We start from the raw sequence: 21829 nt of genomic DNA, 5'->3' as shown, positions 1-21829 counted from the left end.
TGGTCATTTATTAAAGAGATAGATAAATATTATAGTTTATAAAATTTGAATAAATGCCATTTAAACTTAATAAAATCAAATATATAGTTAGTTTACTTCAGATTATTAAATAAGAGAAAGTGATGAAACCACTAAACTTAAAAAAATTTGCAAGTTGAAAATATTTAGTTTTAATCAGATTTTCTTAACAAACATATTTTCATTATATTTCTTCAACCATAATTTTGAGACATCTTTCAGTAGTTTACAAATAAATTAATTCCAATTAAAATATAATTGCATCTGAAAGTTCTAATTTAATAGGTAATGCACAATTAAAAAAATATCATATAACAACTTAAAAATAATAAAGTACCAAATTCATAATAATGTGTATGTACTGACTAAATCTCCCACTGCCTTAATTATGAACTAGAACATTAATCATGCAGGTAAGCTTGGTGACTTCCTCAGTCCCCAATTGTTGAATATAGGAAAGAAAAATAGGCATTAGACTGGCATTTAATGTCCATGCTACTATTTTTGTTATATAAAATAGATACTATGAATTGACTAACTTACAAAATGCATTTTACTTTCCATATAGCTTGGTGTCATTTGAAAAATACCGTGTTTCAACCGTTGAGTAAAATATGAGGGAATGGTGTGTGTATGTGTTTCTTTGAGGTTTGCTTATTTGTGTGTTCTTTTGAGGGAAAGATTAATTCTTTTGATACTTTTAAGATCCAGGGTGTAAAGTTCACAAAACACCTTAGGAAACCTATAAAAAAGTGAATTTACTTGAAAATGTAGGAAATTGATTTCATTTTAATAGGCTGATTAAAATGCAATAGATATCACTTAAGATGTATGCTCAAATATAAAAGAGTGTTGTTAAACACTTCACTTTGGAATAAAACATTTTTCTCTTATTTTATATATACTCAAATATATTTACAAAGACATAAACATTTTTTACTAATTAAATAACAACATTGGTTATTTTGGGAGGAAATGCATTAATTTAATTGCTAGTGATTTTAGATGCAATACATTTAATTTTCTTAATTTTAGGGCATGGCATAATAATATATATATATTATATATATATAATATGTATATTATATATATATATAGCAGGCACTCAATAAATATTTTGAAGAAAAAAATAATTGATTATTAGGCTATAAGTAGGTCTTTAAAATATTAAATTGATATGTCTCCCTCATTTTCTAGCTGTGATTTTTTTTGTCCAGTTAGAACTTAATATTATTATAGAGATTTTGTTAGTATGCAATCATTACATTTTATTTGAATCTTTGAAAAACAATAAATCAAAAGAAGGTAGAACTTTAGATATCTTGCATTTCATACATCACCAGCATTATTTACATCAGTCTTCATCTTTATTATTTTCCTCCCATATTTATATAAATTATTTTGAGAAAGATCTTTAAACTTTTTTTCACATGTACATTTAGATCAAATATAATTTGTTTAGTAATCCTAAAATAAACCTAGATATTTTTGAGAAATTTTTATTGCTCTCTCATCAAACTTTAGCTATCAATTTTGTATATTGTATAATATAGTTGACATGATTATTAAAATTTAATAATTATCAGATATACATTTTTTTGAAACAACACAAAAAATACTGATAACCATTAAGTGAAAGCAACTCAACTTATATTGAGAATTAATACAAATTTTAAGAAAAACAGTTTAATTGCACCTTTGCAAGTAAAGGAAAATAATTCTAAGACTGTCCTCTATACAATTTTAATCACATATATATTCACGTAAAGTCTCCATGATTTTGAGTTACATTGTTAATTTTAACACATATTAGTATAGCCAACATGACACAAACATGAATAAGATATAGAAAAAGACACACTTAAATAGGACAAATTCTCTCTGAACATTGCTTATGCAAAAATAAAGTTTAAAATGTTTTTTTCTACAATGTGCTCAAAAAACTTATTTCTTCATCATCTACTAAACACTTAATGACTTCTCAGGGATACTTTGTTATATTTCTGAACCATAACATCATTAGTTTTTTTGCCCTTAAGGATTACTTTGATTTCTTTAAGGTCGCGTCCTTAAGACAAAAATATTTATTAATGATAAACTGACACCAGAAATTACTCATGGAGCCAAATATCGATTTTTATTATCTGGACACCTCCAGAACATTTGCTTTTAAAACATTTTGTTAGTAGAATAAGTGGATCCACTCAGCAATCACTTTAGAATAACATGTTGAAAATTTGCTTAAAAGTTCTATGTTTTTATATAGTTTATAAAGACCAATTGGATTAAGTAAATTTTATAATAAATTTAACACTATTGGTATTTTTATCTCATTGCAGAGAAATAACAAGTTGTTAATATTAGCCTAGGATGTTAAAAAAGCAAAATCTATTTCTGCATCCTTGAACATCTGATTTCTTTGTTTACATTACAAAACAGTGTCCCATGTTCACATTTTAAATTTGCTCAATGTTGTAGAGCTCCAACTATTTTTAATCTGTATTCTGGAATATTTTCATTACAGTCTAAATAACTCTATTTTTTTTTTAATTTAGTGTTTTGTCTCATTCTATTCTAATAACCCTAATCAATAATTTAGGTGATTTAATTACTTCCTATGATTAAGTCAAATTGGATCTCAATTTTTCTACCCTTTTGAAAAAAAACCTTTAAAGATCCATTTAATGTGTTTTCCAGGCCATAACAAAGAAACATACTGTACCTCTTATGCTGCTGGTTGTTGCAGATGTGGTTGGGCTGGTTGTTATGGCTACAGTGGTTGTGACTGTTGCAGTGGTAAGGGAGGGGATGATAGTAGTGGGAAGCAAAGTGTTGGGAACATCTGGTGAGTGGAAAAAAACAAAATATAAAACAAAATCATATCATGCAAACAAAAGGGAAACACAAATGATTCAAATTATAAATACATACATCTTATTTAGGTTTAACTTCAACAGGCTTAAATAGATAATCAGGTACAAAGCTGGCTGTACCAACAGTTCTTGTCATTTTTGTTCACTTCTTTTTCTTGCTCTTACACAAAGCAAAAACTTGGAGCAATGATTGAGAACAAATATATTGTTCACAATATTTAGAGTGAAATTTAAAACGACAAGAATTCATTTGTTCACTGAGTCTTTTAAAAAGTTTGACATGCAGTAGCAAAATACAGACAGGTAAAATAAAAACTGACATGCTTTGTCAAAGAAGTAAACAAAGAAACCACACAACAGAAATAAACACAAATAACACCACCATATAAGATTAAAGACATGTTAACGATGGATGAGTATATGCATGTTAAATGTTTTTTTTATTTTTTCTTTTAAGAAAACTTAATGAAAGGAAATAGGATGAGAGCAATCTTTAGAAACAAACAAAAAAAAGAAGCCAATTTTATTATTATTATTATTATTATTGTTATTATTATTTTGCTTTTCCTTTTCTCACAAATGATGTTAATATATAGCTTAGAATCTTGCAATTCTTACCCTGATTAGCTGAGAACGCCTTCTAACAATTTTGCAGTACCTAGGATTCTTTCACAAGTATTGAGTCAACTAGGGTGAAACCCAATATTCTGAAAGGTTTGTGATTTGTTTTATCTGGCATACCTAGGAGAGGTTATTGAACATAGACTTGAACCATAACATTTAACCCTTAATCCATAATTAATAAAAGTTGCAAAAGTTAACAGTAGATTCCAATACAGAGAATATAATAAATAAAAAGAATAGCTTAGCGTTTAACACCAAAATCATCTGTCCTTTCACTCAAAACCAGCTGATAATTTGAAAAGCAATATAGAGAACACGGAAACAATATAGACAGGGTCAAGCTGTGAGAACCTCAATAAGATCCTCAGAGTCAAATCTTGTCTCAAGTGGATAGGCTTATAATTTACACAGTGAGGAAATTAGAAACAGTTCACAAATTACCTGTAATTACTGTTCCAGGGTTTGATTTTACATGTTTGCCACACAACCCCAATATATTCAGGATGTTTGACAGATTATTTTGCTATTAAAAGGCTTCCTGTCATTTTCTCAATTAGTTTTTGAGTCACACCAAAATTTTTCTAGTTCTTTATTTTTGATAAATAGCCCTACTCAATCCTCAGATTTTAATCTGCTACATTCTCTACACTGGAGACATAGCAAACAGCATGAGATCACTCTCTTATCTTGGGTATTGATGTTTACACCTGTTTTTCAACAGGGAAAACGCTTCCTGGCCAGTCAAATTAAGAAAATAACCTTCTGAAAACTCAATGGTGCTACATTAATCAAAGGGAAAATGGGTATTGCCTGGAGTGTGATTACCGTGATCATAAAGTAGAACTGACTTTAACAACATTATAAATGAATAAATATTATGTATATTTGCATATATACTTCTTGTTTACTAATTTTATAATATCTTTCTATTTTCATGGTAAGCTTTCCTAAATAGTTTGCAGGCTGGAGGTAAATAAAATATGAATTCTAAATTTTAAAAAAATGTAAAATTTTAATTTTTGCACGTATCTAAAAATAGAAAATAATACATTCTTCATCTGTTAGCAAAATAATTTGCTCATTAGGATCTCAAAATATATGTATTTAATTAATTCAAAGAGAAATATCTTCCAGGTCTTCAAATATAAGAACAAATAATAATATTAGTCCTTTAAACCTCCATGTAAATAACCTGACATTACCAAACCAATTATAGATTATAAAATATTAGGTTATTTGCTATCAGACAATGGGTTAGAATGATTCCACTGGATCCGAAAAGCAGCTTTTCAAAATTGTTTGATTCTTAAAAAAATGGAATACAAATAATAGGTTTGGGTGTCTGTTTTTAGTTTAGCCAAAAAAGTTATAATTTGGATCCCTTTTCTTTTTCCATATCAACAAAGATGTGCAATAAAAAATCTTGGTTTGTTTTCTAGAGAGTCTACATATTATCAGGTACTATGAACATTCTTGTATAAACAAATAATATCCTTATTTTCTATAATTGTGAAAATGCATGGAATATATGTTCCCCGCCCCAGGCTAATTTTCTATGAACTAAAAAACGACAGGTTGTTTTAATGATTGTTAATCTACTTTAAGAGAACCGCCCTATCATATTTTAAAGTGTCCAGATAGATGAGATAACATTACAAATTATTATTGACTCAGTCTGGCTCCTGTTTATCTGCTCATCAACCTCTCATCCTCCCCTCTTGACTTCATATGTACCTAAAAGCAAATTGGCTGAAAGCAATTTGATGCAGAGCATCTTGGCCAATATTGGATCAAGAAAATGACCTGTATAAGAAATCTTTCCCAGTCACTGTTCCATGTTTTTAATCACTACTAACTTTATTTCATCCTAGATGTTCTAAAACATTTTGAATATTTTTATTTTTTTAAATGTTTTAGATCTTCATTCTTTTTTCTTTTCTTTTTACTGTATATTGATATTCATTCAGTTATTTCAACTCTATTATGAAATACCAAATTTGAAATAATCTAAATATTCAACACCAGAAGATTAATTAGAATCAATCAAAATTCAATAATGTAAGATTGGTTTGAATTAGTATGAATTTTCAAAAAGAGCAAGAAAATTGTGCGATACTCTTCTTCTACCTAAACTTTCTAAATGCTCTGAATGAATAGCTGTCAGTCTCCTCCACTTGACTATTAATCCTTGAAGGGAAGAACTCTGCCTACTTTATTGTTGAGACCCAGCACAATTTAGAACATCAGTAAATATTTACGAAATGAATTTATTCATAGCATTATAAACCTGTAACATATTTTAAGAGATCTAGAAAAGTCCTTTTTTTTTGGTCAGGATCAACTAGTTAATACAAAACTAAAAGATTTCATTACTTCTGCTTAAACTTTTTTTCTGTCTTTGATAGACAGGTGATTGTTATTTTCTGAAGGATAAATTATCAAGACAACAACCTACAACTTCTTCCTTCAATAAATTTCCTTGCTAACAAAATAAATCTTTGCCCATCATCTTGCTACTTTGAAAGCAGTGTGAGCTTGTGTTGGTATTCATATCCTCCATGTCTCCTTATGATGTTAGCCATTTTCACTTAATCTGAAACTATTGGAGAAAGGATGAAAGACCAGGATGGCTCATTAAACAGATCTTATTGTGATCTGTCATAAATTATCATAACAAATTTCTGAGTTATCTATTATTATCCCCCACTTAATGGTTGAGACAGCTTTGAGATAACTTTTTGTCTCTAAAATTACATACATAGGTGTGTGTGTATGTTATATGTGTGTATATTACAGAGTGAATATTTTATTTAATTAGTATATTGAAGGTATCTCTAACACTTCCATCTCAAGATTATTTATTTTAATGTCCTGATTGTAACTCTTCTCAAAGCAAAAATTGGTAAACGATTGTACAGTCTTCCTAAGTCCAAATACTTATCTCTCTGGTTTTCACTCTTATAAGCAAGTATCAACATTTGGTATTATCGGTAATTGTTTAAAAGGTCCTGATTTTAGGTATTTACTTCTGGCTTTTTATTTAGACATTGATTGTAAAAATGTAGAGCTATATTTTTATAAGAATGTATGAAATTGGATACACTAATACTAATAACTTGCCTCATTTTTGACATATCTAGAATCCTATACATTTTAAAAACTATTATACTGTTAATACAAAGAAAATTCAATCAAATGCAGGATAGAAAATGCAGGTCTTTTTTCTCTTTCTAAGACGTCCATTTTTATTTTTCTCAAGAATAATAATGCATGGATTCATATGCAGAAGAATTATACACACGCAAACACACTATAAAAATAACTAAATCCTTGTTTGACATTAATTTACTAAATCTGTTCAATTCACTTTATGGTACTTCATCTCTGATTTCTGCAATACAAAAGAGAGGCTTGAATTTTTCTTGGACAGTATGTCCCTGAAAAAAAGTTGGTTACAAAGAAGTTCGGTATCTAATTAATAAGAAATTGTTTGACTGCTATATAACAATAGTTTTAAATTGTTAAAATTTTGATCATAATGTATATACTTGTATAATAACAATTTCTCTGAAATTGCGATTCTGTTTTATTGTTTTGGTAGAAAAATAAATCTTAGAGGACTACTTTTTCAGTACATATTAAAATGGATAAAACTTGCTAAAATAACTTTATGGTTTAAATGGGATAGCGAGATAAATTCTCAGGGACCTATGTTTCATTATTGAAAAAATATATATTCACAGTAATTCAGGGATTTCCTTTAAAGGAAAAACATGAGCATTTTATTGATAGAAAACTGAGAAAGTAAAGGTTTCAAGACAAAAATATTTGCTTATAATTTTACCTATAAAAGAATTGCGAATTATAATAAATTATACTTTCATTTCACTTGTAACATATAAAATCCTGTTCTCATGTAAAAGGAAAATTCAGGAGTATTTCAATAATGTCAGACAGAATCTCAAATTTAGTGACTTGCACAATTGCATACTAGTGCAAAGTCTAAGTAGGCTGCAAAAGTTATTCATATGAGTGAATGTCATGTTAATATATGCAAATAAATGCATTATAAATAATGTGAATTTGTTTTATAAGAACCTAATCACTCGAAGCACAGTCTCAGCTCATGCAACAATACAGTTGAATTAGGATACTAAAATCTGTGTCCAGAAACTATGGCTAAACTTTGATAAACCCATCATTCTATCATCTCTCCTGCTCAATGTGCATGACTCTGATATGAACTCCAAACTGCACTCACCATTTTTTTGAGGTACCACAATGTTACATTTCTGGAACAGGGGTTAGAGTTCCTCAGAGCATATATGCTTGACTTTTTTTCTTTATTTCTTGTAGTGCCAGGTTAATGTGAACAAAGAAGTCAAAGCCCAGCCCACAGGAAAACATCTGACCTTGACGCAAGTGCTTTCCCCAAGTTCTAGACTCAACTCTTTCTGTTCTCATTGCCTCCATGTTCCTAGAACCACATCTTGTTTCACATTATTTTTCTCTTTCTTGTCTATCCTTCAAGTCCAGTTTAAATCTCATTTGTAAAGTGTCTCCCAATACTATAGAGTTAATAGCTTCCCCTTCAATGCACTTTCCAACACTTTGCATATCCCCACACATGCTTATTATATATTATATCACCATAACATTTATGTATCTCTTGCTCCAAAATATTGTAAGCTCAGTCTTTATAAATCAACTTCTTCTTCTTTTTTTTTTTTTTTTTTAATATCACTTTCCTATGGGGCGAATCTATTCTGACCCTACCCTTCAGTATTACCCAATCTCCATCTTAGAACAGCCTCCATTTCTTGATGTACCTAGTAAAATGCTACTCTCAAATTTCAGCCTGATTCCCACCTGCTCTTGGACATCCGTGACCAACTAAGTCTCAACTGATTTTCCTTTTCTCTGAATACACATCATGCTCTTTGAGTTTATCTATGGCTTCCTTCACATTGTTACCAATACCTCCCATGACAATGATGCTTATGATCATGATGCAACACTAGAAGTACCTCATACGCAGAATTACGTGCCTCTCACTAGCTCCACATCTCTCTCTTCTTCCTTTAGTGGAAAACCATTGCAAAATACATGTGTGATAGTATCATAATATTTTAAAATTTTCTCTAATTTACATAATCAATTAATATACATTACTATTTTTTTCTTAATAATTAAGTTCGCCATGCACTGAACACACATCAAAGCTCTTCAAGAAATCAGTGATTGAAAACTGGGAGGCTATAACATTCATTTGGCTCTTAACAAGGATTACTTCCTTTTTTTCCCGTGGATCACCAAGATGATAACAGAGAACATAAACTCCATGACTTACTTCTGTGCTTTTTTGGGTATCAAGCTCTATGTTTTGAATTTGACCTTATAAATAATGAGCTTTAAATATAATGCTTCTCCTGGTGGTAATGACAATAATGTCAATAAATAGGGAAGATTCATGTTATAATTTTTAATAACATGAATCGGTAACTGAACTTTACATATAATTAATTTCTGCAAAAATTGCTTCTCCCTCTTCCTTTTACCATGTATGAGATAATTTTTAGGAAGTCTAGCTAAGAATCTTCAAGTCTAAGTAATTATTAAAAAAATTAAAATGTGTCATACTGAAGTATCTTATATTTTGAAGGCAGTTTTCCAATGATTTTAAAAGTGTTAGAGCTCTAAATCATAACATCCAATTCAAAATAATACAAAAGCGCTCCTTTTTTCACATCCTAATGAAGGAATTCAAAAAATGCAACTACATTTTGTTACTGGAGCTTATTAGAGCACGACAGATCCTGTATAACCTTGTCAAAATGAAATCAGTTCCAACAAGCACTGTATACAATAAATTGAAGAATGGTACAGCACCTTTTTTCCAATAACGAGCTTTTCAGGTTAAAGGTATGTTCTGTTCTCTACAAATATAGTGCACAATAATTTCTAACTTGTCAACCTGTTTGGTTTTCTGGCAGTTTCTCTTTTTAAAAATGGCATTCTGGCCCATTCGGAATGGATTTTTGAAGCAAAATTGAGTCTAAGGAGTTCCAGAAGCTTAAGCACTTATTTCTCTCCAAGGACTACTGTTCAATAGGGAGAAAAAATGCCATTTAGTCTGGACTCTATATGTCTGCTTCTTTTCTGCTTTATGTCAATAACTCCCCAGGGTGGTCCCAGGGTAATCAAGAGTGAATCCAAACCAAGGATTATTAGTGGAGATACAGAGGGTCAGAGCTCAACGTATATTAGAAGTATTAAGGTAAGAAGTGTCTTTTTGATAGAAGCTATTCACATTTCCTAGCCTTAAAAATAATAGGGTATCTTTAACCTTTTTACTGGTAATTGCACTGCCATTGGAAGCAATTGTAAGAGAAAAAAGTTTCCTGTATTTGCTTTTTTGCCTGTGCAGAGAAGGACGTTTATCTGTTCCCATTATGTTCACCTACATGTAGCAGCCTATTTGGATTATAGCATAAGAATAGAGAACAGCACCAAAGCTCTTACTTAAATGACAACCACGGGGTTGACAAGGCCTCAACTCTCCAGTGCATGCCTCCTCCTCGAGAGTCACATGGTAACCTCATCTGCTTCATAAAAAGGAACTCTTTTAAAAAATTAGATTTGAATAAGTCTCTTTTCATCCCTCTGATAGTTTCCACTGGCTTCACATACTAAATGGAATCTTTATACAATAAAAAAAAAAAAAAAAAAAGCTATTCTTGAAAAATGAAAAGTACTGCAATTTTAAACTGTAGGCGGTAACCAACAGTCCTATGCAATTACAAGAAAAGTTTATGAATAAAATCAGTCTGTTATTTGAAAAAAATGCATGCATTTTTTTTCTTTTAAAATACTCCCTTACATTCTAAACTGACAAAAGTAAAGTGAAATTTAAAGTAGGAAAAAAATGCCTTTGAAGTAGATGATCCTACATTATTTAGCTCCACCCACTTCAATACCTTCAGCTCTCTCCTAAAAGTACTTTAGCAAAATAAATCGGATCATTTGGTAAAATACCTTAACTTTTGCGAGGATGTCTGTTTCCTATGGGAAAATAGTGCTATCAACCATTAAAGGAAAAATTTAAATGTGAATATACACAAAGGAAGTATAATATAAAAAAACACTGATTGAGAAATTCAGATATTTGGATTTTTCATGTAGGTTATGTGATAATAGAGCTGAGAGACATTTTACATATAGTTTAACCTTTACTCATCTATATTTTCTTTTCTAAAAAATGAAGAGTTTAGACCTGATCATTTATAAAATGCTTTTGACCAGATTTTTTTCTTTTTATTAAAAATTTTGGGGTGACATCGATTAATAAATTCAAATAAGTTTCAAGTGTACAATTCAACAGTATGTTGTATATATACTTCATTGTGTGTTCACCACCCAAAATTAGGTTCCTTCTATCACCAAATATTTGACCTTTTTACCCCTATCTACTTCCCTGCTCCCCAAACTGGTAATCACAAATCCACAGTCCATGTACATGAGTCTCTGTTAGTTTGTTATGTTTGTTTGCTGCTTTCAGTTTCATATCCTACATATGAGTGATATCATGTGGTTTTCAACTTTTTCTATCTGACTTATTTTGCTTAGCATGATTATCTCAAGATCTATCCATGTAGTCACAAGTGGCAGTATTTAATCTTTTCTTCTTATGACTGAGCAATATTCCTGGTTTTTCTTCAAATTGCATAAAACTTTTGCCTTTTGGACCAGATTCTTAGTAATGATTCAGAGTTGATATTATAAAAGCAAAACACTTTCACTCAAGAAACTTGCAAATGCAAACATTTTTGCATATGACTTTTAGAGGTGCATAGAGTCCTTAAAGGTGTTGGTTCATATTTTTAAAATAAAATGAAATAAACTCATATGATGTTTCGTATTGTAAATCATATAACTCTCTTAACTTCAAGATAATCCCATGTGTGCTTGAAAATGGTTAATGATAATATAAATGCAATAATAAGAAATGTTAATGTTAGTGAACTTTTTGGGGAGATAAAAATCACTATTCTTATTAAGCCATCTGTATTTAAATATGTTTTATTTATGGTTATAATTTCACACTTTCTTTGCTCAACCTTATTTTTTTCATTTATTTTCTATTGTGAAAAAAAGTTCCTTAACACAAACTAGGTTATATATTTATGTTTCTATACAAGTTTCTCACCATGGAACTTAGAAAAAATATTTTTTAATTTTTGTCTTGATTCTTTTATTTAATACACGAATTCAAGAGAGAAAGAGAATGAGAGAGAGAGAGAGAGAAGAGAAAAAGAGTAACAGTGGGTTCCAGAATTCTGAACTAAATATCCTTAGGGCTTAACTAAATTGTGCTTCTGTACTATGTTACTATAGACATACAAGTTGAAAAATGTTCTTATTAAAATGGAAGTTATTACATGGCACTAATTTTAGTGAATTCTAATTTTCACATACATTTTGTTGTCCAACAGTTAATAAAGCTAGTAAAATGCATTCCAATAAAATATTAGTATTGTAATATAAAGCTCATTTAAATAAAAATTAAAGGAGAATGTGGAAATATTTTAAAGATAAGTATTATAAAATTGTTATTCTGTAGTTTAACAAGACCAACAATGGCCATTTGCAAGCACTTTTTGGGTTTGCATATTAATAAAGAGAATCACTTTAATGTACCCATAGAAAATAATTACTAATAAACACTAAGAACAATGTTAAGCAGAATTGTGAAGAAATACCTATTGAGCTTCACTTTTAATATCTCTTACTGTCACCTGTACTCCTAATGCTCAGAGACCTCATGCAGAGCAAGTTCTTTCTTAACCTTAGAAAGGCTTATTTAAAAAAATGGATTTCTACATGGGATTTAATGATACAAATTGATAACCTTCCCAAATTATTTACATTTAAACTATGGTCTCAATAAGAAAGTAAACATTTTACTAATATATTTCTAATTGTGGAATTTTATATTCTCCTGGATATGTCTCCTGGAATATTAGAATAAATGGGGGATCATGAAAACATCTGAAGTTGCAGCAGAGTGAAATTTGTGCATGAAAACATTGCACTGTTTTATTTTTACTAAGAAGTCCAGGCATAACGGAGAGTATTAATTTATTACAGGATCCACAGTGCCTGACCTAGCACTTTGTATATATTAAATACTCAAGAAACATTTCCTGAAATACTAAAGTATTATGTAGTATAGCATTGTGAGGTGAATTTCAGGCTATCTCAGAGAAGTTTTATATTTGTCCAGATATAAATCTTTATAAGAGATGATATAGATTTCCAAAAAATGAACACATTTTCAGTTAGTAATAGTCATAGAATTTTGAAAAAATGAACAGACATGTGAAGTCAATTGCATAAGTTTCTTAATTTCAAAGATTTTCATTACATATATTAATTCTTCTATACACAGTTAATCACATTGTTCAGTGCTTACTTCTTATAGAGATAACCATTTACTATGGATTGCCAAATAAATAGATCTCACTTTCCAATACGAGATGAAAGTTAAAGGTCCTGATTTTGATGATCAAGGAATGAATATCGATTACTCTGATTTTGCTCAGAAGTTAGGACAGTGTTTACACATACAAACACATACACCCATCCACACATACACACACACACACACACACACATATGTGTGTGTACATGGATATGGGTGTGTGTGCATGTATATATGTATGTAAACATACATACATATGCTATTTTATTAAAGTTTCTTCTGTTGAAAAATGAGGGAGAGACAGAGACAGAGACAAAGAAATTTAAGCATTAAAGAAATTTTTATTGATTGCCTATGATTTAGAAGGCACTGTTGTAACAGCTAGAGATACAGAGATAAGATAATTAATATCTCTGCTTTCAAGGAAGGCATAATCTACTAGGTGGACAAAGAATATATTAATATGTACAGATACATATACATATGCAATATATGCACATAAATTCATGAATAGATGTACACATACATAGATATACACATACATATATGTACATGCATATACATATACACATATACATATATAAAATCAAATGTACAAATAAATAATACCAAATAATAATAACTTTCCTGCAGGAATTAAAGTGATACATGATTGGCGGTTGCTTTAAATTGGAGTGGACAAAAAAGGTCTCTCTGAGATATCGATGATAAGAAATCATTTTTGCAAATACCAGCATTCATTACTGCATTCCTTGTACTTTCTGGATGCTTTCTAAAGAGAATGAGTTTGGTGTCTTAGAGGAGTTAAAAGTGAACCAGGGAAACAGAAGTGGTTGAATGGAGTATGATATATCACAGATGTAGGTGGTAGCATATTATGCCAAGTTTGGTAAGCTAGGATAATAAGGATTTGAAATTTGTTTGGAGAAATTTAAATGAGTTCAAGTCATGAAATATGAACTTAAAATATGTATATATTGTAGCTGTGTGAGAAAGAGATTGGAGAGGTGGGAACTTGGAAGCAGGGAGCCCACTAAACAATGTTTCAATAGTCTAGACCAGAGAGGATGGTAGGGAGAAGGTGATATACTGAGAGCATGATTTGGAAATAGTGTCAGCAGCATTTTCCAATTAATTGGGTAGAAGGCTAGAGAAGAATCAAAAATAAATCTTCAATTCTAGAACAAGTCCATGATATATTGTTACAATGTTTGCGAAAACGACATTATAAGAAGCTACAAAGCAAGTTTTATGTAAAAACCTTATCTTCCAGTTAGTCATACCATTGCTTCTGAAAACAGATGCCAATTTTTTCCCCCATGGGCCGTTGTATATTCTCCAATTCTCTAAAGAATGAATGCATATACACTTGGAAAGAAGAACTCTGTACATTTTTGTAAAGCTACAATATAGCCTTATTTGTACATAAAACAATCTAGAAAGCCTGAATGACAGAGGTTCTATCTTTCTGTTTGCCTTACTGCTACTGATAGAAAAGGTTATATATAAATAGTGAAAGAGTGGTGGACTCTTTCCTACATTCAGACAGGAATGAGAGTTTTTCTTGTGGACATTTTAGTCATTGGTCCATCTGGGTACCACAGAAACATTTATTTCACAGTGATATCATCTCTGAACAAAAATTTTACTCTGAAAGGTGAAACCTTACTTTATCTACTTCATGTTCATCTTAAAACAAAGAGATGGAATTACGCCTAAACTCTGGAGTATGACTGCACATATATACCTTTTATAATGTTTTGTAATGAAAACAGTGCTCTTGTCTCCACTATTTTATTCTATGCCACTTCTTTCTGCAGAGCAGCAGCATATTCGTCCAGTCAGAGGGATGCTTTTCCCACAGGCATCACAGCTAAACTTGCTTATTCATGTTCAGAAATGATATGTTTTATCTCAGCGATTAAAGAAGTTACTGTTTAAGACTCATCCAACTAGTTTACTGACTGGAAACTCTAAACTGGAGATGAGAGCAGCAGCCATAGGGCTTTTCCGTTAGTGCACTGTTTGTCGCTCCATATGGATGTCTTTTTTCTCCTTTTCTTCCTACACTGTATAGTTTTCCATTTATGCTTCTAAAGAAAGCTTCTCCAAAGGAAAAAATACTCATTATGAGTACACAGAATTAATTTACCAACTGGTAGGTCTGTTTCCACGGGAGGGAACAGATTTTAGCGAATTCCTTTTTAATGTTTGCTGGGCTGTACATCTGTCCATAATTCAAGCTTCTTTTTCCCGGTCTCCACCCACTTAAAGATTACTGTCTGAGCTTAAAGATTACTGTCTTGGTTCCATTCTGATCTGTATTGCCTTTTCTAACAATAAAACCAAGCCCCCCCCCCAAAAAATAATAATGTAGCTTCTCGATGTTTCTAAATGTTTCATTGCTGGATAATCGTACATGTGATTAACGACCTTTTAGTCTAGCTACATATTTATTTGAAGCACAGGAGTACATTTTTCATTTTAATGTAATGAAAGTCCTCAATAGTTTTCAAATCATTAATAAGAATAACATGAATATGTGAAAAGTATGCTATTTGACTAAAAAAGTGTATATTAAAATCATATTTGCTTAATTCTAGGGTAAAATAAATTTAAGGACAAATTTAGGATATTACTTTATGATAGTCATAATTTGTTTAATAATTACCACTGCATTAACCTATACATGTATTAATTATTTTACTAAATTTAGGATCAGGTACTAATAACCCCCAAACAACTGAACTTACATCTTGCACATTAGTTAAGTATTTGAAAGAGATGATAAATGACTTAGAAATGTTTGTTAAAGTGAAAGAGAGGCTACCCTTCATGCTTCAATTTGGCTCTCTCCAATGATAAGCAAATCAACTGAAATGGAGAATCAGCACCCAGTATGGAAAGTGAACCTGCATTTGCCTATAGTGTCTGAAGGAGATATATGTCTAAATGAGCAACAAAGCTTAGATGCTGGGTTTGATGCAGCAGTAGGTAATACCTGAGTGTACAACTTTCTGTCTCTGAGTATTTTTGACATTTATTATTAACAATAAAAGCAGAGTTAAATAAAAGTAGCAGTTCTATCGATTCTTTAAAGCTGGAAAGGCATATTTAATAGCTTGATACCTTTCACTGGACCAAAACACATAGACATTTCTAGTAGTAATATTCTCTCTTACTATTAAAATTAAAAATCTGAGCCACTCTTTTTTTAATAGTTCTTAGTTACTAACAATAAAATATGATGAGTCCTATTCAATTTTTGTGTTATATCTGAGGTAAATTATCCTGGAAGCAAACAAACAAAAAGCAATACTGCATTTTTCATCGGTATTCATTTCAATAGACACATGAACAATAGACAAAACGAATCATAACATTTAGTGATATTTTAGGAATACCAAGTCAGCAACTGTCAGTAAACTGATTGGCATTACAGAAATATAAACAAGCTTTTTATTCTATTTCACTTTCTACTATGATAACACTAGATATGGAGAATTTTACTTGTTTTTATATGGTCACAAAGATGAAATTAGCTAGAAAAGCAAAACACAGACATACAAAAAAAAAAAAACCTCTCAAAAATGTGGACAGGTGCATAGTGGCCAATTTCATTCAAAATAAGAATAGAGAGAGTTAAGATAATGAGATAAATATTATTATAAGAGTGTATTCATACAAGTAGAAAATAAAGTAGTGGAATAAGTTAGAGCAGTGGCAAACAATTTAAAATCTCATATAAGTGTTACTATGGTAATAGGAACAGTAAATTTGAAAGAGATTGGAAATATCATTAAAAAAAATCTAGAATAGTGCATGTCCACTCTGTTATGACTATCTGAGACAACCTTGAGTTGGGTCCTAAGTGGAATGAGTTCTCCACAGAGGTTCTAATAAAACTCCCTGTTACTGTCTTTCGCGATCTGCACCTTCCATAGTTAGTGTAGCTACCGGTAGAAGAAGAAATAAATTGCTCATTTTTTTTCTACTTGTATTACTGTAATTTATTCTCAATTCCTGAGGAGACCTTTGAGGCTGGAGGTGATACTAAAGAATTTCAATATCTCTGTTGTATTTTGAAGAGTGGTTGCAAATTGCTTTAGCACGAGTGTGAAGGGAGGTAAAAGGCATTGGGAAAGTTGAAAAGGAAGTTCGGGATTTAGGGGGAACGTAGTAATTTCTGTTTCTCACTCTCCATAGATATTTTCTCAAAATTTCCCAGGTGCTATATGTTTCTGACGCTTTCAAATAATATTGTTGTAATCAGTTAATGACAAATTAATTTAAGAATTCGAATTGTTTCCACTACAAAATAAGATTAGTCTAAGGGCATTCATAATTCTCTTCCTCCATTTCTTGTGTGATAAAGAGGTATCTGCTACATTCTCTGTTCTGTAAGATGCAAATCCAGATAGTTTTGGCTTGGGAAGACTATATTTTATCTAAATCCTCTGAAGTTGATGTTGCATCAGAGAAACAAGGGTGATTATAACTTTTATTCTGCTCTCTCTTTATTACTAATTTGCTGTACTGTTGAATTTGTAAGATCTTTTTTATTGCTTAGTTAACAAAGATTTTTTAACTTTCCTGTTCTTTAATAGGGATAAACTAATTTATATTCTGGGTATCATTCAGGGAAAAGTATAGGCAGTACATTATATGTGACTCTTTGGTAAGTTTCATACAATAGTATTATATTGATATTGTCCTTGATATCATAAGTCTACTAGTAATATAATAATAACAATAGTCTAATTTATTGTATATCTATACCTGCTACTGTGCTGGGTACTTCCACTTATGATATATGTCATTTGTTTATGAATAATCCAGGAGTGTTGTGTTACTTTTTGTTTGTTTGTTTTTGTAATTCCAGACACTTGGAACACATTCTTATAGACTAAACATCTACATCATTGTATAGCCATTCTCCTACTGCTCTTCCATTTTTTGTATTATAATTATTTGAATGCTTAACTTTACTTCCATGTTAAATCCTAAACTTCTTGAGTGCTATTCACCTTTGCTCATATAGTGCCTTTACACTCAGTGGATAAATGCTAAATATCTATTTGGTAAATGAATAAATTTTTCTTTTGATTCGAGTTCTCCAAATAGTAAAAACAGAAATGGGACTGCATATTTTAAGACCATTAATGTGGAAGTAAGCATCCTTTCTAAATAAGTAGAATGACATTAATAGTAACATGAGAATAATTTCAATATTTTTATATGTAAGCAAAAAAAAAAAAAAAAGAAAGAAAGAAAGAAAACCTATTGTGCTTCCAGGAATTAATAGTATAACTATGACTAGCAATTTAACAGATTAATTTTTTCATCGCTGAACCTGTTAATAAAAAATTCTACTTTCTTTGCTAACAGAATCTCCACAGTCTAATGTTTCATAAGCATAATGTTTTATCTTATAAGTATTTGTATGATCAATTTTTTTAGGCCTTTCATTGAGAGGAAATTTCAAACTAACAGTTTCAAATTACCATCTATAGTTCTAATGCTGAAATTTGCAAAGGTGTAATTAGGAAAGGAGCGAGGAGAACTCCTCCAGTGTTCAAAACACAAAATGTTAGTGCTGTTCACAATTAAATGTGATAACATTTAAATAATGAACTTCTAGTGACACCCCAAAAATAAAATCTAACTATTAAGATGGCATCTATATAGCAGATGATTTCACAGGAAAATGCTCAGACCTCCATCAAGTTAGGAATCAGTAGGACCTAGGCAGCTATGGTAGTGTCAAAGACATGGTCTCAGCGCATGAAAGGCCCTTCTGTGCTAGAACTATATTAAATTATCACAGCTAATGTAAAATCAACCTTGGTGTAAAAGATAAAAGGGTGAAGTTCTCACAAATGATCACTTATCATTCCATTCCAAAATGCATACTGCATTCATTAGAGATCGAAATGCCACTCAAATTTCATTTTTTAGCAGGGTTTTAAAACAGCCAAACCATTAACAGAAGAGAGTAGCTTTTTGTATTTATACAACCAGTGACTAATGAAACATTATACTCTGTGTGCAAAAGGAAAAAAAAAAAAAAAAAAAAAACCTTTATTTTGTAATGAACCCAATTGAAGCCCTTTTAAACACAGTGTAACATGGTTTCACTGTTTCATTGAGCCTCTCATTATTTGTGTCAATAATCCTAGGTAAACTACTGTTGAACTTCACAGCATTTATCTAGCAGCATGAATAGCATTAATCTATGTGGTGCTTTTGATGAATTGTAGCTCAAAAAGCAAAACCAAAAATGACTTCTTACAAAGTGCTTAGCGAAGTATTTATTAGAAATGTGTCAACTGCCAACTACCTAAAGATAGCTTGGCTACTAAGGATATAATGCTGTTGGCTAGCTTGCAAACACTGCAAAAACATGAATTTTCCTCACTTAAATTACTTTTAAAAAACGAATGACACGCTTTTCATCTAAGTATATTATTTCTGTCATTCTCTTCTAATTCTATATATTTGATATCATATTGCTTTTGACACAATGTGACTTGCTATGAAACATGCCCCAGGTTTCTAGAAACTGCTAGATGAGAGAAACATTAGAAAGTTAAGGGTGAGTCAGACTATACTTCATTTGCATTACTGCATGATCTAAAATAAACATCCAGGTCAGCATGAACTGAAAGCTACTCTTGGATCTTGTTCTAAGCATCTAACTTATCTTCTTGATATCCCAGTTGTTGTTATATTCTCTCACAGTAAAGCTGGCAGGGTGTGTCTACAGGGGTTTACCATATTTAATTCCAGTTTATCAGTATAATTTGATTAGGTCGATCGTTCCTAAAAGTTAAAATTTGCACAATTTATGAGATACTAGAAATTAATCTTTCAGCTCTGCTATCTTCAAGATGTTTATTTGTGGATAGTCTATTTACTGTGAGCCTTCATTTGTCTTTGATAGCAAAGTGGTATTGAGAATTGAGAGACTGTATATACTAAAGCAATTTGTAAGTAGAATATCAACATAACATATTATTTTTTAATCAATTTTGATATGCACCATAGCAAAATAAATACCTAGAAAAAAAAACACAAACTAAATTATTTTTTTCTGAAGTTTATATCTCTTTCCAAAGAATTAGACTTTACTCCCAAAATTATTTTTTGGAAAGATATAGAACTAACCCATGTTTCTCACAGTATTCTATAATTAGATTCATGGGAAAGATATCCAATAAATATACCGCCTCCATGATTTCTAAGATCCAATGAATTTACTACAGCATTGTGTTTTATACAATACTCATTCAAAATACTGTAATATTATGTAGAACACTACATTAGTCTTAGAAAAGATTTTCTCGGTGAGATATATGATGAAAGTGTTATATTATTTAATGCTTCTTTCTGTGGAAGATTCACAATGTATCCTAGCATAAAAACAAACAAACAAAAAACTCTAAGAAGTCCTGTAATAAAGAAACATAACTTTGTTTATTGCAGTATTTTTCAGTATCATAAAAGTTTTCTCCATCTTATAATATGTTAGTGTTATTTTATGAACAACACATTGCGGCTTTTAGAGGTTGGAAAAAACAGATGCTTTTCAACCTTGGGTATTGGTATTTCTTTCTGCCAGCCTGTTATATTTACTCAAATTGTGAGATTAATGGAGAGGAGAAAAATGGCTGTGGGTGTTTCCAACTATTGTTCATAAAAGATTAACACAGTTATTATTAATCTTGTGCATTTCTGTCCTTACTGCATCTCAGTGACATGCTATCATTCTTTGTAACCAGGTATAATGATTATAAAGTATATTTTTATGATCCTACAATCAGAATTAACTTAAAAGAAATATAATTTTCATAATTCTGATAACTAAAAGCATTTATTTTAAAATTTAAAGAAAACCATTAATTTAATAGTCACCATCCCAAATTACACAACATATTTGTAATAAAGAAAAGGTGTCACAAAAATCATTTTCATTTTTAGTGTCTGTTGTAATTTTATTTTACTAATTTGACTAGGAACATATTAAAAGTGAATCTTGGAGGTATTTACACTTATGATAAGTCCTTCTGAAAGAAAAAGAAAATCTGTTTAAATTTGTTTATTATTCTGAAGATTTTGATAAATTTCAGCAGTTTTTCAGGGGATTCATTCTTTCACAAATAATGATGTCAAAAAGTACTCACCGTGCACAATAAGAACGTACTCTGCACTGCTTTGGCCAATGGTGTTTGTGGCTTCACATCGGTATGTCCCATTATCCGTCTTGTTCAGGAAAAGAATGTTTAGCTCTCTACCACTCACAACCATTCGGTCAGGATCTGGTAATTCTCCACCATCCTTTGTCCACAAAACAGGTTCTGGCCTATTGGATTTAAACATGCATAAAGATAGAATAAATAAGAAATGTTACATGTTCTATCAAGCAAATCAAGCAATTTATAAATGTTTAACACCTGTTTTGTGCACAACCATGTACTAACTTCTATAAGGTATCAAAAGAATGATCACTCAGAAGATTTGGAGGTATGGAAAATATAATTTAATTCCATTCAGCTTAATTAAGCAGACACGTGTTAAGAAACTAATTTATTACGTATTATAACAGTCACTGATACAGAGCAGGTCCTTTGGTCCTGATCATGGTGCTAATGATTCATACTTGCTAATCTCTGGAAGACTGTTCTTGGGTTATTGGAATGGCTTTCCCCAGAGGTAATTGGAATGATATCTCTGCACTTGGCCTTGCATGTAATTGTTGCCTAAAACCACATAAAGCTTCTTCCCCTTATCTCTCCTGCTTTTCTCATCCCCCTAAAGGTTCTTTGACAGTTCT

General features: G+C 30.8%; 1 protein-coding gene across 2 annotated transcripts in view; it reads right to left on the bottom strand.

Annotated features, from left to right (window-relative positions):
• CADM2 (cell adhesion molecule 2) overlaps positions 1 to 21829 on the bottom strand; it is a 974765-nt gene that overhangs the window by 62365 nt on the left and 890571 nt on the right. The window contains exons 7-8 of one of the 2 annotated variants that reach the window (XM_006926237.1): positions 21180 to 21358; positions 2741 to 2860 (exon numbers count right to left, since the gene is read on the bottom strand). In XM_006926237.1, the coding sequence (XP_006926299.1) occupies positions 2741 to 2860; positions 21180 to 21358 (299 nt within the window). The remainder of the gene's footprint in view (positions 1 to 2740; positions 2861 to 21179; positions 21359 to 21829) is intronic. The other variant, XM_006926238.1, reaches the window with a different exon arrangement.

Source organism: Pteropus alecto, unplaced genomic scaffold (assembly GCF_000325575.1).
Source record: "Pteropus alecto unplaced genomic scaffold, ASM32557v1 scaffold239, whole genome shotgun sequence".
NCBI lineage: Eukaryota > Metazoa > Chordata > Mammalia > Chiroptera > Pteropodidae > Pteropus > Pteropus alecto.
The sequence above is the reverse complement of the archived record's forward strand: the minus strand, read 5'-3'. Positions and strand labels throughout refer to the sequence as shown.